The following is an 18,539-nucleotide window of genomic DNA, read 5'->3' on the forward strand; positions in this document are numbered from 1 at the left end:
AAAAAGTTGCTTCTAAAACAAACCCTCATGTGTGTTTGCTTCTCTGTGTATCATGTGTATGATAATTACCTGGAGATGTGGTGCTTAGGGACATGATTTAATGGTGAACTTGATGATCCTGAAAGTCTTTTCTAACCTAAACAATTCTATGATTCTATGAAAATCAATTTCTGGTTTAGGGCAAAGACATCTCCCTCTCTTTGCTCTCCAAAAATCCCAGCCCTGAAAGCCTGCCTGGTAGTGGTGGCATTGGCAAGGTTTAGTTGGTAGCAGGAACACAGCACACTCCCTAAGGCCAGCAGGCCTGCACAGCCACAGGTGGAGGAGTTCTGAGAGTTTTTCGGGTTCTCTGTAACGCCGAAGTAATTTGTCCGGGGTGCGAACTGCTTCCGTCGCTCCGCGGAGCTGGCGTCTGAAGGCTGTTTGGAAGAAGGGAGCAAAAATGTCTGTGTTCAGGAGTGGAGTGGGGCCCTCCCGCCCTTGCAGACGTTCCCTGGAAGCAAAAGGAGGGCAGCCCCGTGGTGTTCCCGGCTGGAGCGAGCGTGGCCGGGGCTCCGGGAGCCCAGCGCCGTGCCCTGGGACACGGGGCCACCGCAGCAGCCGGACTGGGCTCTGCGCAGCCAGATTGCGAAGGGGTGGGAAAGAGCTGCCTCCGGGGAGAATAACCCTCCTTTAGGGCACGGCGGGGAGAAACCCTGAGGGGAGGGAGGCCTGTGAGCTCGGGACGGCAAAGAACCGCTCCGCCTCTGTGCGTTTTCGGGAAGGGAAATCCCAGCGTTTTATCCCATTCTCCTGCTCCAGCAGCCCGGGGAAACGGGCATAGCCAGAACCCTTCTCCCCCCACCCCGCCGCCAAGGGCCCGACAGCCTATCCCGGGGCGAGCGGGAGCCGGGGGAAGTGGTCGGGATGCGTCGCGCCCTGCACCCGCGGAGGCCAGCGGATCGCCGCGGAGGAAAGTTGTGCTGTCCTCGTTATGCGCTTCCTGACGAGCCTGCCGGGGCTGCGGTAGCGCCGGGGCACCTCCTCCCGCCCCTGCCGGGCTCCCCTGCAGCGGGGCATCGGAACTGCCTTCGTCGCCCAGCCCGGTGCTCCCCTCGACCGCCGGTCTGCCGGGAGCCTCGTCCGAGCGCCTTCCCCTTTTCGGCTTTTTGAGGCGTTTGGATGTTTTGGGGGGATTGTTTTTCTGTCTTTCGGGGAGTGCGGCCGGGCTGAGCGAGGAGAAGGAAACTTTCTCACCCCCTCAGGATGCCCCGGATATTTTTGAAAGGGCGGAAGAGAGAGAAAGCGAGCAGCGCTTGCAAGGGCATCTCATGCACTTGAGAAGATCTCCCCTGACACCTCGCTACTGGGATTAAAGGCCGGAGCTGGAGAAACTCCTCCCCTTCCCTCTGCTTCTCCCGTCTCTCCCCTCCCCCCTTCCCCCCCTCCCATTTCCTAAGGCCATTTGGAAAAAAAAAAAAAAAAAAAAAAAGGAAAAAAGAAAGGAAGAAAAGAAAAAAGAAAATAAGGAATCTGGAGTAACTTGGGACGGTGGGACAGTGTGGAGAGGGGGAAGAGGAGCCTCCCTCTCCAGATGCATCGCCCAGCACCACGCCTGGGCGAAGGGATGGGAAGCTCTGCCATGGACAAGAAGAAAGATGCCGCCAGCAGCAGCAGGAAAAGCTCTAGCCAGAAGAAACTCATGTTGCGAGTGCACATCCCCGTAAGTGGCTCCTTGCTCTCCCTTTCCTTCGGCAGCTGGCATGGTTTGGGCGCTGGGGCATGTTTTTCTCTGACGTGTAGCGCAGTGAAACTCAGGGAGAGGTGTCTCCTGCCGGAGAGGTCCGGAGTTCGGGGGATGCTGTCTCGGGGTGCAGCCTATGCAACAGGCAAGTCCTCCACATCTAGGGTGGGCTAGAACATAGGGTGGTCCTCTGGTCTCTGGCCCCGGTGTAGTGCTGGGAGCTTCAGTGTCAAATGTCCGTGGCACGGAGGCGCGAGAATAACTCCGTTTGCACCACTCCTGCTCTGCCCTGAGCCGTGAGTTCGGTTCAGTGTGTCCCATCCAGTTAACATGCAGACGCGCAGTACGGTTCAGCGAAAGATCTGATCACCCCCAAATGCTGGTCTCAGCATCCCCAGATTTGGCTCCGGGAACTGTCCGTGCCTTGTGGCTGAATCAGAGCGTTTAATGTGTCTCTTCCCTCTCTCGGGACTAATCCACATCTGAACTTCCCAAAGCTGTGGAACCCAGAGCTTGCTTAGATTTGGACACAAGTAGTCTGTTTATTGCTAGAAGAGCAGGGACAGTTGTATTGCCATGGTGGAGCAGACTAGGGAGCCACGCAGTTTGCTCACTGACTCTTGTTTTGTTTCTTCACACTATAGAGACACAAGAAAGAAACTGTATCGATACAAAATAACTTCAGGCCAGAAGTTTCTCTCCATTCCCTCTGAGGACTGAAAGGCTGACTAGCTCTGTCTTCAGATGTTACATGCCTTTCAAAACTTTAATTATTGTGGGTTTTTTCTTTACTGTTGTGGTGTTCTTGTTATCTATGTAACTATTTGAGTTTTTATTCCCGGTTTGGATGTGTTTTTAGGTTCAGTGCTTCTGGCAAGAAATGGCAGTGTCTCTATGTTTTTCTGTGTGGCTTATTTTGTTGGTTTGTCTTTTGAGATCTCATTATATAAAAGTAGGAAACAGTCCTACACGTGTTTCTGCCACACCACCAGGGAGCAAAAAGATATTTATACTTCTACATTTTTTCCTTTGTTTTATGGAAGAATAAAGAATTAAAGCAAATGTATTAGGTGTCTTGAGTGTGTGGAATAAAATGGAGGAAAAATACATGGCTCCTCTGCAGATTTCATTTTTCTCTGGAGAGGAATGCAAGCTGAAGATCCTTAGACAAACTTCTGGAGCTTTGAGTACATTCACTACTAGGAGAAAAGGATTTGTTTTTACTACCATGGGTGTTGCCTATGCACTTGTAATTGGAATTTTTAGGCAATAAGCTTTGTCATATTCTGAATAGTACTTTCACAACAGAGATATAAAATACCAAGGAAATCAAATATACTGCACGAAAGCATCACTCACCCCATGCACCTTATTCCTTCCCGCCCTGCCTGCTGCTTTGTCTCTGCCATCTCTTTCCATTTTCCATTGCACCCCTCTCCTCTTTCCCTCCCCTTCCCCCTCCCCCCCCTTCTCCAGGAACTTCCTGCAGCTGGATCTCCACCTTTTCTGCCCGGTGAAGAGCCATAGGTAGTTTGGGAGATGCTGCAGTTGCTGCAGGATTTATCAGGATTTTGAAATATCTTCCAACCACCAGATAACTCTGACCACACCAGTACTTACAGCAGTTTCCCCCTTTTTATGGTTATGAAGCTTAGATAGAAAAAAAGATGCCTAAGTAACTTGTTCACACTTAAGCTAATGCTTTCTCCTAATTGCCTCTCTAAGCCCACAGACAATCTTTTTTTATGAGTGTTCTGTTCTTAGTCCTGTCTTGGGTGGAACATCATTAGTAGTGGGCCATAATTTTTCATATCCATTAATATCTTATTTGCTCTGCATTTGTGACCTGCATTAGTGGTAGTTGTTCAGACACAAGCCTGCAAATTCTTGAGTTTTATTTAAGGTTACCAAGTTGTAAGTGATTCATCATTTGATAATGAGATAACACCTTCCATCTCTCCTCTCCATCCCCAAGCCACAATCCTTCTATTCCATTCTACACCATTCTAGCATTCCTGAAATGAGCTATTGTGCCTAGAATCTTTCAGGTTGTACTCACGTTTTTGGTGGGTTTGTGTTACCTGTCAGATTTTAAATATGACTGTGCTGTAAGAAAGAACATTCCCCTCATTTGACAGTGCAATCTGCATTTGAAAAGATCCATTTAGACTGGGTTTTTTTTCCTCTTTCATAACGTTTTCTTGGCAGTTATTTTGAAGCATCATTCCTATTATTTCAGTGGCGCCTGTCAGTGTAGCTGTAGTTGTCAAGGGAGCTTTCACCAGACAGTAATTTTTATTTTGTTCATTCTCTTCTTTGTGTTGCTGTAAGATCATGTTTATTGCTGAGACATGTAATACTTGCTCATTGAGATCTACAAATTAGAAACAAGAGAAGGACTAACAAGGTCTGAGAAGGAGAGGAGAGAGGAGTCAATTCTGAAAGAGAAAGCAGTGGGACAGCAAGGTGCTGTTGTGATGCAGGCTAGCCTAAAACATATTTATTAGTCATGTAGAAGTGCTGACTGAAAAAGTAATGACAAATATTATGCAAAAAAAATGGTGAATAATGTGAAATACACTACAATCAAGTTAGAGGATTGTGGAGCAATAGGCATGGCTGAAAAGAAAGTTGCATGCTTTTTTCTCCCTCTCTCACATATTTTTATTTGCTGGGTTTGCCTGTGACAGTCAGATAAAATAGATCAATTTAAGAAGACTGGGTTTGTGTCTTGTAAGGCTCCAGGGCATTTCACAGGTACATCTTTCTCAAGCAAGAATAAGACATGATAACAATAAGGTTGGAAGCACTTTTTTTCACCTTCTTTCTGTGCTCAGTCTCCTTTGTCTCGAGTGGGTAGTGCTCAGCCCTTACTTCTGGGCCTAGTGGTAGACCTGCCAGTGGGGTTTCCTTGTGGCTCTCAACTTCTGTATATGTTAGTGTGGCAAGGAAGTATTTGCTAAATTGCTGGACTTTTGGTTTCATTTGTTGTTTTCTTTGCATATATGTAGCTGTCTAACAACCCAGTAATTTAGATGGATTGTAACTACAGGAGCCTTTCTAAAGTAGAGATCATATGAACCTCCATCTTTCCCAGTGCTGTTTTCTGAACTCTTGAAACTAGAGATGCCTAAATGGAAATTTCTGGTCCAAATACCTTTGAAAGCTGCTACATATTTCAGTAGAAACCTTTGCTCTTTAGATGCATCACATCTGTAATATGAAGACATTAGCATTATAAAATGCCTTTTTAAGCCATTGGAAGTTAATGCTTGCACATTGCTTTGAACATTTTAAAAACTATATTTTAAGATGGGATGCAATTGTCTGCTGAGTAGGAGCTGCCAGCACTGAGATCAGCATGTTCTTTTGTCATCTTGCAAAATTGATCTGTTCTAATGTTAACATTACCATTGTAACCCCATGGTGCTGGGGGGGGGGGGAGGGGGGAGGGGAGGAGAGAGGGGGAAGAAGAGGATATTTCTGCTCTTGCTTACTTTGAATTTCATCTGGGATAATTCAGTGAGTGCCAGCAAAGTTATATTGTATTTACACTGGCACAGCTGAGGGCAGAACCTGTCTCAAGAGCTTCATCATGGCAAGTGCCCAGCACCTGCTGCTCCCAGCAGGTGGAAATCGCAGAACATTGGCACTTCCTTGTTTTTCAACCAAATTCATCACAAGGTGACTTTTTATTCAACAGAATAAAGAGATTTTTTTTCACAATAAGGACAAAAATAACATCTGCAAATGAATATAAAAACATCTTTCAGTACAGTGCAGTGGCTGTTGCCTCTGGTGCTTCAGCCCTGACAGCAGAGTTGATATGCTAGAGGATGCTCTTAGAGATTGTGATCCTTTGTTTTCAATGTCACACAAACAAACATCTCTCTGTATATTTTCTCCCATTTCTTTTTTGGCCTCTGTGATTTTGAACAGACCCCTCAATGTGCAAATTTATTGCTGTTTCTAGGCCTGTCTTTATGTTGGGATGCCAGGCTGAAACATCAGATGGCTTAAATATTTCTAACTCAGTAGATGACAATGATGTTCTGACAGCTAGCTTTGGCACAGGTTCTGCCCCTCCAACACTTGCAAAGTCATTAATGGCTCCATGCCTGATAAATCACTGTGAAATGATTTTGTTCTGTCACAGTTTTTGCAGTGTGCTTCTCGTCTCCTTGTAATTGCTGGGTGGGCTGATGAGAACAGCACTTCAGTCTAGAGGTCACTTCAGGAAGCTGCAGATGAGGAATAAGCAGATCGATTCTTTCAAAGGATATGAGGAAATCAGAATCCAATGTGATCTAGGAATGAAAAGGAGACAAAAAGTTTGTTTTCTTGGGAGAAGGAGGTGGGAGGAGAGAGGGACAAAGAAGAGAAACATTTGCCTAAAATTAAATCTGCAACTCTCCTCCTCCTTGCTTTCATAGGGCAGACTCCATGTTGTCCTGAGCTTCTGTGGCCTTGAAGTTTAAATTTGGATTCCTTGCTAAAGGACTGATATAATAAGAACCTGAAAGGGCAAGGTATTTGCTCAGGAGTGTTGAGATTGCACTTGGATTCTGCCTGGAGGAAAAAAAGAAAGGATTCATGTTTGCAGTCATAATAGCTGCCACTGTATTTAAGGAAGCTGTTAATCCTTTCAGTTTGAAAGCGTAACACAAACTGATTATCAGCTTATGGAAAAGTACTGCTTCTGTAAAACATTGCTTTTTCTGGTAGGAGAATCTGTTCCTAAATGGTCTCACCAAACCTCCTTTATTTATACCTGTGAGCCTGTGAGGATTACAGGCTCAGAGGAATGTGAATTTCCTTTGAGGAATAAGTCATGAATGTGGAATAAACTTCACAGAAATGTGGATGGTGAGACTTTTGGCCTCAGGGAAGGTTACTCACACTGTGCTTGTACTGGGAATTACTGAAACAGAAGAAACTGTCATGCTCCTAGAGGGATCAGGAGTGAAGTGGAAAGTAGTGATCTACCTCTGGGAGGTTCCAGTGCCTGTTCACAGTCCTGCAAGGTTTGGCTTATGCCCAGTTTCACCTGGGCGTCACATTGCATTCAAGGGAGCTGTTCAGCTGTGACCAAAAGCAGAATTTGACCCTGAAGACAGGATTTGACAATTATTTTGTTGCTGATGTATGGACAGTCATGGAATTAGGTTGGTGTGCCTGTGTGCTTGTCTGGGCTAATAGGAGTAGAAAGGAGCCAAAATTGCATCAGCATGGCTGTTGATAGACCCAATTATGGACAGTCATGTTGAGTGAAATACCACATATAATTCTTACCCTTTGAGGAAGAGATGAACTTATATCAAAAGGCATCCCATGCAGAGGGAATAACAAAAGAGCAGAGTTGGCTAAAAGAAATGAAGCATCAAGGACAACATCAGTAGCAGACAGATGTCACAGAATATGTCTGTCTGCCATAGAAACAGCCCCTTTGTGGGCTGTGTTACTCTAGACTGATCAGCAGGCTCTGACAATTATCCAGTTTACAGGGCCTGATCTGGTTGCAGAGGATGCAGTCTCAGTTTTCTACTGTTGTTTGCATTGTAGACACACTGGAGAAAGTGTTAGGGCTTGACAAATAGGGAGACTTACACCTGTCTTCAATTACAAAAAAGAAAAGGCAACTCAAATATATCTTGAATGGAGTATTTTTCTTATTCTGGAAAGGAGAACTTGTGTATAAATGTTAATATAAGATGCCATCAATAACTGTAAAATATTATTGGTGGTGAGGTGATACAGTGCTGTGCTACTGCTGAAGTATTTCTAGTACTACTAGCAGTGACTACAGTTACTGCTGCAGAATAATTTTTGTGTTTATTCTTTGGGTAGCTGTGGAAACTGAAATATAGTGAAATACAGTTCAGTGTTTGCTTCTGTAATAGTCTCTCTTAAACTGCTTGCATATAGCTACATATGAAATCTCTGAAGCATGAAAGCATTAATAACATGGCAGAGAACCAAAACATAACACAGTACTTTAGTGTTTGATGTTGGGGATTCATAAGATGGTGTATAGCATCCTTTAAATTTTCTTTTCATTTAGCATGACAGTAAATTACATTATGTAAGCCTGACTTTGTGGCATGCAGAGCAAATGCACTGCAGTATGTTTCATGACTGTCATTTATATCACACGCTGTGATTGTTCTGACCTTATAGACATTATTGCAAAGGGTTTCTATGACCTTGTGCTCCAAAAACAGAACCTATTAAGCTGAAGACTTAATCTGTTTTTGCAGTCAGAGTGATAGAGCTCTTTGCCTTTTTTCAAGCTGCTGGAAAACACATTCCTAGGTCTGGAGTTTCATTACAAGGAAGTGTTTAGCATTATCTGCCATGCTATGAACCCTTTATCATCATTTATTCACAACAGGCATTGTGCCATTTTCTCATCTGAGCTTTTCATGTCAGTAATGCTGCTGGAACAATGAAAATAAGAAAATATTATGCTTCTGCTAGCAGGAGAAAGAAAAGCTATCTGAGTGGTTAGAGTGCTGGCTTACAACACTACAAAACACAGGATTTTACTGCTTACTTGTAGACTTACTAGAGATCTTTTATCACTGATTAAAGTTCAGATCTGGTTTGTGGAAGCTAAGTGCCTGTTGATTGCTTTGGAAAAGTTTGAAAACGTGCTTTCGGTAGAATTAGAGAAATCAGTACAGGGTGAGCTAGATTGGGGTAAAATTTGAATCCAAGCATGAGGAAATTTTTTGATGAAGACAATCTCTCCATAGAAAAGATAAGTTGTAAGAATATGAGGGACTGAACTGTTAGCATTGCCAGAAGCCTGTCCAGTGGAAGAAGTGGCTTGTTACCTGCATGCCACTTAGTTTTCAACCAACTTTGCATGGGAATTGGGAAAGACACCTGGAATTATGCACGGAATCCTTAAGAGTATCACGTTGACTGTCCTCACTACATAGATATAATCTTTGACAAGTTTCCACAAATTTAGGACTGTTTTATGCTTTTAAATTGTTGTGCATTTAATATGTTTGCTAAACCTGTGTTGTCATGCTTTTGGTGATTGCAGCCTTTAAAAGGTGTAACTGCTAACAAGTATTTTTACAGAATCGTGGAATAATTGAGGTTGGAAGAGACTTCTGCTGAGAGGGTCAGCAAGAGCAGGTTTCTCAGGATGGTGTCCCATCAGATTTTTGATATCTCCAAGGGTGGAGAGTGCACATCTTCATAGCTCATTGCCTTTGGGCAAGTGAAAGTTTCTTGAAACTAAATATTGTTCAGCCTCTATATAGGCATGATGAATTTAACTCCGTGAGTGGTTGGATCTTGTCCCAAAAGCATGGTGTCTATCTGGGGAGTGAAGTTGGATTTGGCCATGTAATGTAGAGACTTCTGGGAATAGCATACTGTGAGATGGGAGCTGAAACTGGAGGCACAATAGTCCCTAGAAGGATTGTGGAAGAAAGGGAAAGCAAGGAAGAGATATTTAAAAGGTGCTTACTCAGTGTTATCACAGTCTGCATGGGAGTTTGCCAGCTTCTCAGAAGTGCATTGCATCTTCCAGAATGTGGTTTTCATCATGCGTTGTCATCCCTTTTGCATAAAGTAATTAGAGGAGGATTTGCTGTTACTGAGTATTAATCATGGCTTCTGTGCAGGAAGTGTGATCTAAACCAAGAGGCACGAGGAAAGACAGTTCGAGGATAAGAGCACTAAATCATCGTCTGGCTGTCAGAATCTCTGTCTGCTGTATCACCTGAGGTTGGGCAGAGGAGAGTCCCTGATGTAAGCTTTGGATTGCTGATTAAAGAAAGAAAAATAAAGTATCAGCGTGCCACATTGAAACACTGAGACATCTTGTGGTGTTCTTTCCATCCATAACTGAAGGTTGTTGAGCTGGATGTCTATACATGCATAAGGACACATATATTACTAACCACAAACACTCTGGAAAGTTTAAAGCTTTAACAGATGTTATAGACTGGTGAGAGGAAATTACGTTGTCCTTGCAGCACTGATACTCAAGTAGATGGTTGGAGTTTAAGCAGCTTGCCTCATGTTGTACAAGAGTGATTGTTGGACTCATGAAGTCTGCACACCTAGTTCACTTATCTTAACCATAAGCCCGACCTTCCTGCTGTGGTATTTGTCCCATGAAGATCCATTTACAAGCTCAGCCTAAGTCAGTAATGGAAAGTAACTCAATATGAGTGACAGTGTGCTGCTGTAGCAAAGAAAGCCAAGAAGATGCTGGTTTGCATCAACAAGAGCATCACCAGCAGAGCTAAAGCAGTCATTACCTCATTCTACTCAGTGCTTCACCTGGAATACTGTGTTCAGCTTTGGCCTCCACTCTACAGAATAGCTTTGCCAGCAATGATCAGAGGGCCCAGATGATCCTTGAGGTACCTTGCAACCTGGGATTCTTTGATTCTATAGTTTTCCTTTTGAAAACATGTGAAGTGAAAGGATTCAAGTCTAATGTCTACAGGTGGTCATGCTGTGCCCTAAAATAACAGTTAGGACTCTTTTGGCAGTCTTATCAGGGAGACCAAGGATTGAGGATATTGGATAAATTACAGGAGACTGTAGTAAATTCCAGCATCAAAAGTAGTACTTCAGTGAGTGTGCCTCCATGTGGTTATTGAAAGCTGTGAAACATTACTTGGGCTTCTTTTCTTTTTTTTTTCTGAATAGCTGGTAGTAGAGTTTTTGAAACAAAATGTTGGCAGCCATTTAGCATTGTAGTCGTCTATGACTCAATCAGGTGGAGTTTAGGGGTTGGACTTGATGATCTTTGAGGTCTCTTCCAACGCTGGTGATTCTGTGAAACAGCACTTTACCAGCCATGTTCAACCTACAGCACTCTCCAAAGACACTGAAGACATCCTGACTCCCTTCCTGGGAGGCACTTTTTTATCACTGCTCCTTGACTTCTGGTTCCTGGAGCTGAGTGTTCCCCAATACTGCTGCCAGCTAGTGCAGCATGATCTCAATATTCTTTGTGATTACTTCTTCCACTAATGCTAGGTCAGCTCTATATTTTTTAATGGGAAAATGGAGAGCTTCTGCTGTCTGAAAAGCTGAGCCAATATCATTCGTAATCCATAATGGTTATAGACTGAAATGAATGGAAGGTAGATGTTATTCAGCTGTTCCCTTTGCCCTTTTGTTTAGCTAATGTTAAAAGTAAATACTAATTTCATGGGCTTCTTTCAGTTGAATGACAGCTAATTATACATTTTCCTTATACTTTTTATGATTTTGAGAATGACTGCATGTGGTCTAAGCTATGCAGAAGCAGGAGGGTACATGCCAGCACATTTCTTTTAAAGTAATACCAGTAATTCAAAAACTGCAATTACCTCAGTTCTTTCTTCTGTATTGCATGCTTAGGGTTCTGCCTCCCTCACTGTGACACACTTGTGGAGGCATCATCAGTTGGCATGCCAAAGTTGCTGTCTAAATGAACTCTTCTGATTTTCAGCTGTGAAACACTGCAGTCAATAGAGGAGGAAAATCTATTTAAGGAAGTACATGCAGTAGTGGGTTAGTCTCCATTCCTTAGTAAAATAAGAAAGTTTTCACCCAGTATTCATCAGCCGTACCAGTGGACTTCAACAGATAGTTGAGGCAAAGCAAACTACTGTTCACCAGCTGGCTTCATTAACAGACTCTGCGCCCTCCTGTCCCACCACAGTGCCGATTAAAACATGTTGCTTTACAATACCCTAGTTAGCCAACATGTTTTATTTTCTTGATGTGTATTGTCAGATAAAACAAGTGAGTGGTAACTTGGTAAGCCTTGGTATCTCATTCACTTTTGCTGTCCATCTGTCTATAATCTGAGATCCAAAAATCTGAGAACAGATGACTCAAGTTTACTTGAAATGCCATTAATGAGATTAATCCTTGAGGAAAAAAAAAGAACAGAAACGGAAAGGAAACAAAAGAAAAGGAAAAAAAAGGTGCTAATAAGCCTAGTTGTTTAGATGGGATTTTCAGAAGAATTCAGGCACATTAGGTATCTTTGCAGTATTTGAAGATTCTACTAGTCCACTTGCATCAGGATATCCTTCAATACATTTGAAACCTGAGCTTTATATCTTTCACGTTGTCAAGAAGCCAATCTTCCTCTCTGCTGTGTATACCTGCATTACAAAACAGAAGCTGGTTTTCCTACTTCTCTACTCCAAATAACATTCTCTTGCACCTGATAGCTAAAATAAAAACCAAGCAAAACAAACCTGCAACAAACCAACAACAATGACAATAACAACCAAAAAAACCCCAAACAAACAAAAAACCCAAGTCAGAAGCGTGGGGGGTTTTATGGAACAGAGATTGAAAGTAATACTAGGAAGTAATTTGGGAAGAGATAAATAGCAGCTGTTCTCTTAATGATAAAGTCTGAAACTAATACTGATACTTCATGCAGCTCAATCTGTGGTGACACACAATAAAAGTCTATGTATGACCTTAGGTTTGACTGACAGGGAACAAGTATTACATATGATAAAGACTTCAGAAATAAATTCCTATTCTGTTCCCATCAACATTTCAATGTAACTTGAGGAAAAGCCTCAAACATTTAAAGTTTGAGAGACATTTTTATTTGTTTTGTACCTGTGTAACCTTTTAAAGTTTTGTGAACTCCTGTAGAAATGTAATGTGTTTAGACTCACTGTGAATAGTAAGTTTACTTCAAAAATATGGTTGAAAAGGTAAAATATCCCTGCCATAATCTGCATATACTTCTTGTCAGGATGTTTGTGAAGCAGAGGTGTTTGGTTTTAAAGGTATTTGGTGTTCTGCAATTAGTGTCAATGCTGCTTCACGGGCTGCTGCTTATTGAGGTTTCAGGGGAGAGACGAGGACACAATGTAGCTCCTCAGGCTGTGGGAAGCTGATGGAGTAACGAACTTTGTCTATGAAATTTCTCTATGCATATCAGTTGTACAACAAGCTTTTAGCCTTGACTGTATTTGAGTTGAAGCAACTGAGGAAGAGTGCACATAAGAGCAAAGGTTGGTAATATCGATGACAGTGATCAGTACATGCAGTTTCGTGGATGAGAGTTGGAATACACAGGCTGAACATCTCTTAGAGGAATGAACAGTAAAACTGAATTTCTCTGGGCTTTATCAACAAAATGAGAGGAAATATTAAGCCTACACTCTTAAGGAAATGTCCATTATCAGAGAAGATATTTCTAAGGGTTCATTTCCAGAGAGCAATAGGTCCCTTTGATTATGTTTTAAGGTCTTGAGTAGTCTGTGCAGTTGACTGGGTTAATTTAAAAAATCTGTAAGGACACAAGTGTAGAGCCTGTGTGTGTGAAGAGAACCTGCCCTGGGTGCAGCTGTTTACTATAAACTGAATACCTTCGGTGTGTGTATACAGGCTGGCAAACCGCTCATGTTGCAGAGAAATGAACTGTGATGGAAAATGCAATAGATATTTAATTCTCTCAGAAAAAACCCCACCACATTATGGATATGCTTCTGCCTAATGTTAAAACATCTGGATTTGGTTTCTAACTATACTAAGATTATTTTCTATTTCATATCCTGTGTTTTACTGCCACAAAACAAATAGAACAAGGAGCCAACTTTGTATCTTGACCTTAGGCTGTTTTTATTTCTAGTGGGGTTTAGGATTTTTCACTTTACAAGACTAAGTAATTTAAAGTCCAGTCACCTGAAATATTGGGCTAGGACAGAGGTAGTGTGCTAGGACATCAACACATATTGAGTCCTACTGTCCAGATAGTTGTAACCAGCACTTTGTTCTTCCTTGTCTCTGCTTCCTTGCATACTGCCATTGCTGTAGAAGGCCCCCAAGTCATGTCATGTCAAATAATGCATGGTCTTCAGAGCTCACTGGGGAAGACAAAAGTCTGGGAACAATGTGAACAGGCACAGCCAGGCACTTCCACTAATTGTTGGTGTGGACGATGGAATACAAAAGCAGAAAGAGGGAGGGGTGAATGGAAATGTGTCTTGGTGTGGAAATGACTGCGTAAAAACAAATATGCCTGGGCTTGCTCATTGCAAACGTACGTGTTGCATAGGAGAACTCCCACAACAGGAATCCTCTGTGTTAGTCTGCTCCTGCCAGATAATTTTAGAAGTTTTGGTTGTTTGTTTTTGTGGGTTTGTTTTTGTTCACCTCTAGAGGTTTTCTTGGCTATTTCTTGCTGTGGACTTAGCAAACATGAATTGTAACAGGTAGTTGCAATTTACTGCTGGGCTAGCTTGAAATGACCTGGTAATTTTTTGTTCTAGTTGTTTGGTATTGCCTAAATATTGGGAATAGGAAATGTCAATTTATTAATTATTAATGGAAGATACTAGTGGCATTTCAAAACATATATTCAGCTGAAGTGGAGTGAAATACCTACGTAACTTTCTTACGTGTTGTGTCCTCTAATCCAGATCAGGCTGAAGTGATTCACAAATCAATTATATAGCATAAGTAGAGTAAAATTGCACATTTGGGGGTTTTTATTCATAATAAAAATCAGGAACTCCTCTCAAGAGCTGAATAGTGCTAAAATGTTGACACCATGTTTTGCTTAAACTCTGAAAAAGAAATCAGGTAAAGAAAGTGATGAGGGGAGGACTATTTGGTAGGATGAGCTTCACATAAGAGCATTTATCCTACAGGATGGGAGCTATTCAGCATTATGATAAATTGAAAAGTTACTAAAGTTAGTGAGATTCATAAAGTAAAATGTGTAGATCTATGCTTCATTACATAGTGTATTTTAGCTACGCAGGGAAGCTACAAACCCGTGCTGAGATTTGTCATCCCCTGGAGATTGAAAGACTCTGCATCAAGGAAACAGAAAACACAAGCGATACACAGGGAACTTGCAAGTTCATCTGTGCCTGAAAGATCATCATGTTTATGTTGAGAAGTTGATCTTTCTGCAGTGAAATGCAACAGGTGCAATTAGTAATCAGCATGATTCAGCACAGCTGGCAAAACTCCAAGGGTTTACTTTGTCCATTTTCTAAATGCATCATAAATGTCTTAGTGAACTGAGAACTGAGAGGAAAGGGAATAGCCATCAGAAACACCAATTTGTTGATTATACAATGGACCTATCATTACTAACTTGATTATACCAATGCAATTGCCCTTTTTTTGCAAGACAGATGCCTATTCCTACCAATGACTGACCTTGAAAAGCAGTCTGATTATGCCAGAGTGTATTTCATATGGAAAATTATAACAGAGTTAAAGAAGATGGAAAACTATTTATTGGTAGAAATATGATTGCTAGTAGCATTGCAAAAAAGTGAGATTGAAGAATGATAGCATGGTTTATCATGGAATTAGATTTATCCCTTTTTAGACAAAATATGTTAATTCAGTGCTGTGAAAGTTATCAGGAAGACAAGCTTCACTGTGATTTCCAAAAGTCACTGTAACCTCCACACAAGTAGTATATCCTCAGCAGTATTCCCCCAGCCAAAAGCACTAGCTGCTGTCTCTAGATTCAGTTTCTGGAACCCACCAGTATCACAGAATACAAAGATCAAAAACCAGTCTCAGAGTTACATGTTGGGTCTTTAAGGAAGGGATTTTTAGTTCTGTTTACATCCCTGAGACCTGGGAAAACTTTAGAGATGAACATCAGGTTTTTCAGAAATTCTGATGAATTTGGCTGCCCCGAGATGGGGAACTTAGTGCTGATGGGAGTCACAAGGCTCCTACTGTTTCAGGGAGGATAACCACAATTAGCATTTGAGGGAATTGGAAGAAAAATTTTTGGCTTTAGTGACCTGTTCAGTGCAGAGCAGGGAGCGGCTGAACCTGCTGGAAGTTCTCCAGTCATATGAGCTGCTCACCACTACATCTGCTGGGTGTGATTCTGGTGTTACTTGCCTTAGTGGGAGTATTTTCAATGTCATCACTGAAACCTCTGTCATCAGTGGTGGTGGAGCTGGAGGCATGATTTCTGCACTAGATTAAAATGTTACAATTTCATTATGACTGCAGGTTAAGGGAATGGGAGCAGGAGCCACCTAAAACTTGTGGGTGTATAAAGTATAAATGAGCAAAATAGGGTGCACCAGTACCCCATATGCATTTTGTGCTGGATAACAAAAGAGCAGTTTGGGGTTTTTTAAAATTTTTTTCCCCCCAATTGTTCAATAATTGACAAACAGCTAAGTGACTGCTGGATGTTCTGCTGAGAGCTTTCTTTCCTTGCAGACAACCTTTATAGTGCTGCTTGCCTCAGATCTTACAACACTTAGCAGGACTGTGCAAAATACCTGATAAAGGAAAACTGATAAATATGGGGGAGTGAAGCCTGGATAGAGTCATAATATATGGCTGATGCTATGGTTCACCCTCTCTGCTATTCTGATTGCTTTACAACTGTAATTCTGTGGCTGTGGTTTCTTCTGGCAGTCTAAATGGAGAGGCAGGTAAAAGGTTGAACTCACTGTGAGCCAGAAAACCTAAAATATCCCTGTGAGTATTGGCAAGATGCCCAGACAAGAATGAATGCATTCAGCCTTTCTCTTTCACATCCCCAATGTAGAGACAAAATACATGAAGGGCAAACAGAATTCTGACAGACCATATTTTGTTTAGAGGCTGGTAACTATATGAGATCAAGAGACAGCTATGAGGCTGAGGCTTGTACTTTATAAGGATTTATAATAGTCATCTGAATAAAGTATGCTTTTGTGCACAAGCTGAGGATTTGGAAATTCAAACTGTTTTATGTATATTTGCATAATACATGGCGGGGGGGGGGTTGGTGTTATGTGTATAAAGCCAGCCATATACTTTACTAGATTTTTTTTTTGTTTAATTTTCTTTTTTTGACTCATCACAGTGATTTAGTTAATGCTGTCTTCTTTTCTGAACACTCTGTCAGAGTTTATCACTATCTGTTTAGTAGAAGAAATCTTTTATCTGTCCCAATTTGCACACAAGGCCAGTTCCAAGGAAAGCTTGACTTTTCAGAGAAGCTTCCAGAAGTTCCAAGAAAGATTCATTTCCAACTGATAATTAATTAAAAATAGGCATTATGAAGTTCATATTTTCATTTCTGTGATATTCTGTTCCTCAAGCTTTTCAGTGCTGCTGTCCATGAGTCTGACTGTGTCATTTTACTGCTTGGAAAAGGATCTGTGATACCAGTGTAGGGACAGAACCTACCTTGGGTGGCTGGAGCTGGAATTCTTGGTCTGGCACATTGTCTGGGCTACACAGTAGGTTATAATTTTGGGAAGGAAATTTAATTATATGTTCTGGTCTTAGCATTTTCTTGCTCTTGATTTTTTATTGTTGGGCAATTAGATGTAACAATGGTGACTGGTGCAAAATATTTGTATTTTTTATGTATAACTTCAAGGCAAGGTAAGAATAACTGTTAATCTTGGTTAAGTCTTTTCCAAGTATTCATTAAGCTCATCATAGAAATTCAGTTAAACTGAAACTCAGCTATTGCTGGTAATTCATTAGCAGAGTCATCTAAAACAAAGCCTTAGTTTCTGAACCAGGTCATGAATGTCTCATTTCCTCACCAGTCCAAAAATACAGTTGATTTGGTAGTTAATGGCAAGTCTAGCCAGACTGCAAGTAGCAGTATGACCTCCTAACCACAAGCTTGCTTTATCTGGATCCAGCTCTGCTTCTCTTCCACGTGTCAGGGCTGTAGAGGAGGAGGATACCCCTGAAGTATGAAACATGTCAGTCTTGACCTTAACACCTTGATGAATTTGTTCTTGAAGGGTTCATGTAGCCCAAACCGAGCACTCACTCCACTGACCTGGCAGTTAGTTACTTTGCTGGGTAGAGAGAATGTGGAGAAAATTCTGAAACCTTCCCATATAAAGAGCTCTGAAGGGCTTCAGAAGATAAGTTTTGCCATATATGATGATATATAGATCGACATAGAGATAGATCTGGGACAGAGATCACTAGGTTTTTCACTGCTGCTTAGCACTACTAGGAAAATTTATGCAGGAATTCAAGAAAATTACTTCACCTGGAATATCTGTTAGGAAGGCTTTTGCCAAAAAAATCAATGTGTGGAACAGAGTTTAAAGTCAAAATTCATTTTCTAAAGCCAAGTGTTGTGAGATCTTGAATGGACACAATCAGCTTACTTCTCTGTGTCTAGAGAAAAGTGTGGTTTTGTTTATTCCACGTACACTCAAGTGCTGCTGTAGCACTCTACGTGGCCCTGGTTTGGAGGGGTTCCTGTGAATCAAATAAAGAATCAATGCTATAATCACTCTGAATCTGAAATGTGAATATCACCAGTCTTCAGACTGTTGATTCTTAGGCACATCCTGATGTTCCCCAATGTCATGTTTTGTGTCTCACTGAAGTTTTCACTCGCACGTTAAACACCTGCTTTATTTGAACTTGCCAAAGAAGTGGACTCTTGGAGGATATCCAGGTTTTAATTGATGGGGTATTTGATCCAAGTATTTGCTTTAAATCTCTCCTCAAGAGAAAAGTCTGATGAGAGAGCCAACATAACATAATAACCTTAATGCACTGCCCTCCTCCATCTTCCTGCAAATTTCAAAACCTTTAGGAGAAGTGATTGGGTTAATAATACTCATGTTGCCCTGTAAGTATCATTATTTCTGATTTAAAGCTTGGAAAGAAAAAAATAGATCAAGGAACTTGCCCAAATCTATAGCAATCAGGAAAGTAGAGCTCATTGGCTCCCTGACGTTATATCTAAGCTAAAAAACCCATCATGCTGAAAGGCAGCCTTTTCTAGGTAATTCAGCACTGGCATATATCTTGGCCCATTCTACTGCTGATTCTGCACTGACTCTACATG

At 41.7% G+C, this 18,539-nt stretch overlaps 1 protein-coding gene across 1 annotated transcript in view; it reads left to right on the forward strand.

Moving 5' to 3' along the window:
• The first annotated feature begins 1,502 nt into the window (after window positions 1-1,502).
• Window positions 1,503-18,539, forward strand: part of PRKAG2 (protein kinase AMP-activated non-catalytic subunit gamma 2) — a 185,101-nt gene continuing 168,064 nt past the window's right edge. Inside the window, exon 1 of the mRNA XM_054171407.1 lies at window positions 1,503-1,702. Coding sequence (XP_054027382.1) covers window positions 1,574-1,702 — 129 coding nt within the window. The 5' untranslated portion in view covers window positions 1,503-1,573. The remainder of the gene's footprint in view (window positions 1,703-18,539) is intronic.

Source organism: Dryobates pubescens, chromosome 21, assembly GCF_014839835.1.
Source record: "Dryobates pubescens isolate bDryPub1 chromosome 21, bDryPub1.pri, whole genome shotgun sequence".
Lineage (NCBI taxonomy): Eukaryota > Metazoa > Chordata > Aves > Piciformes > Picidae > Dryobates > Dryobates pubescens.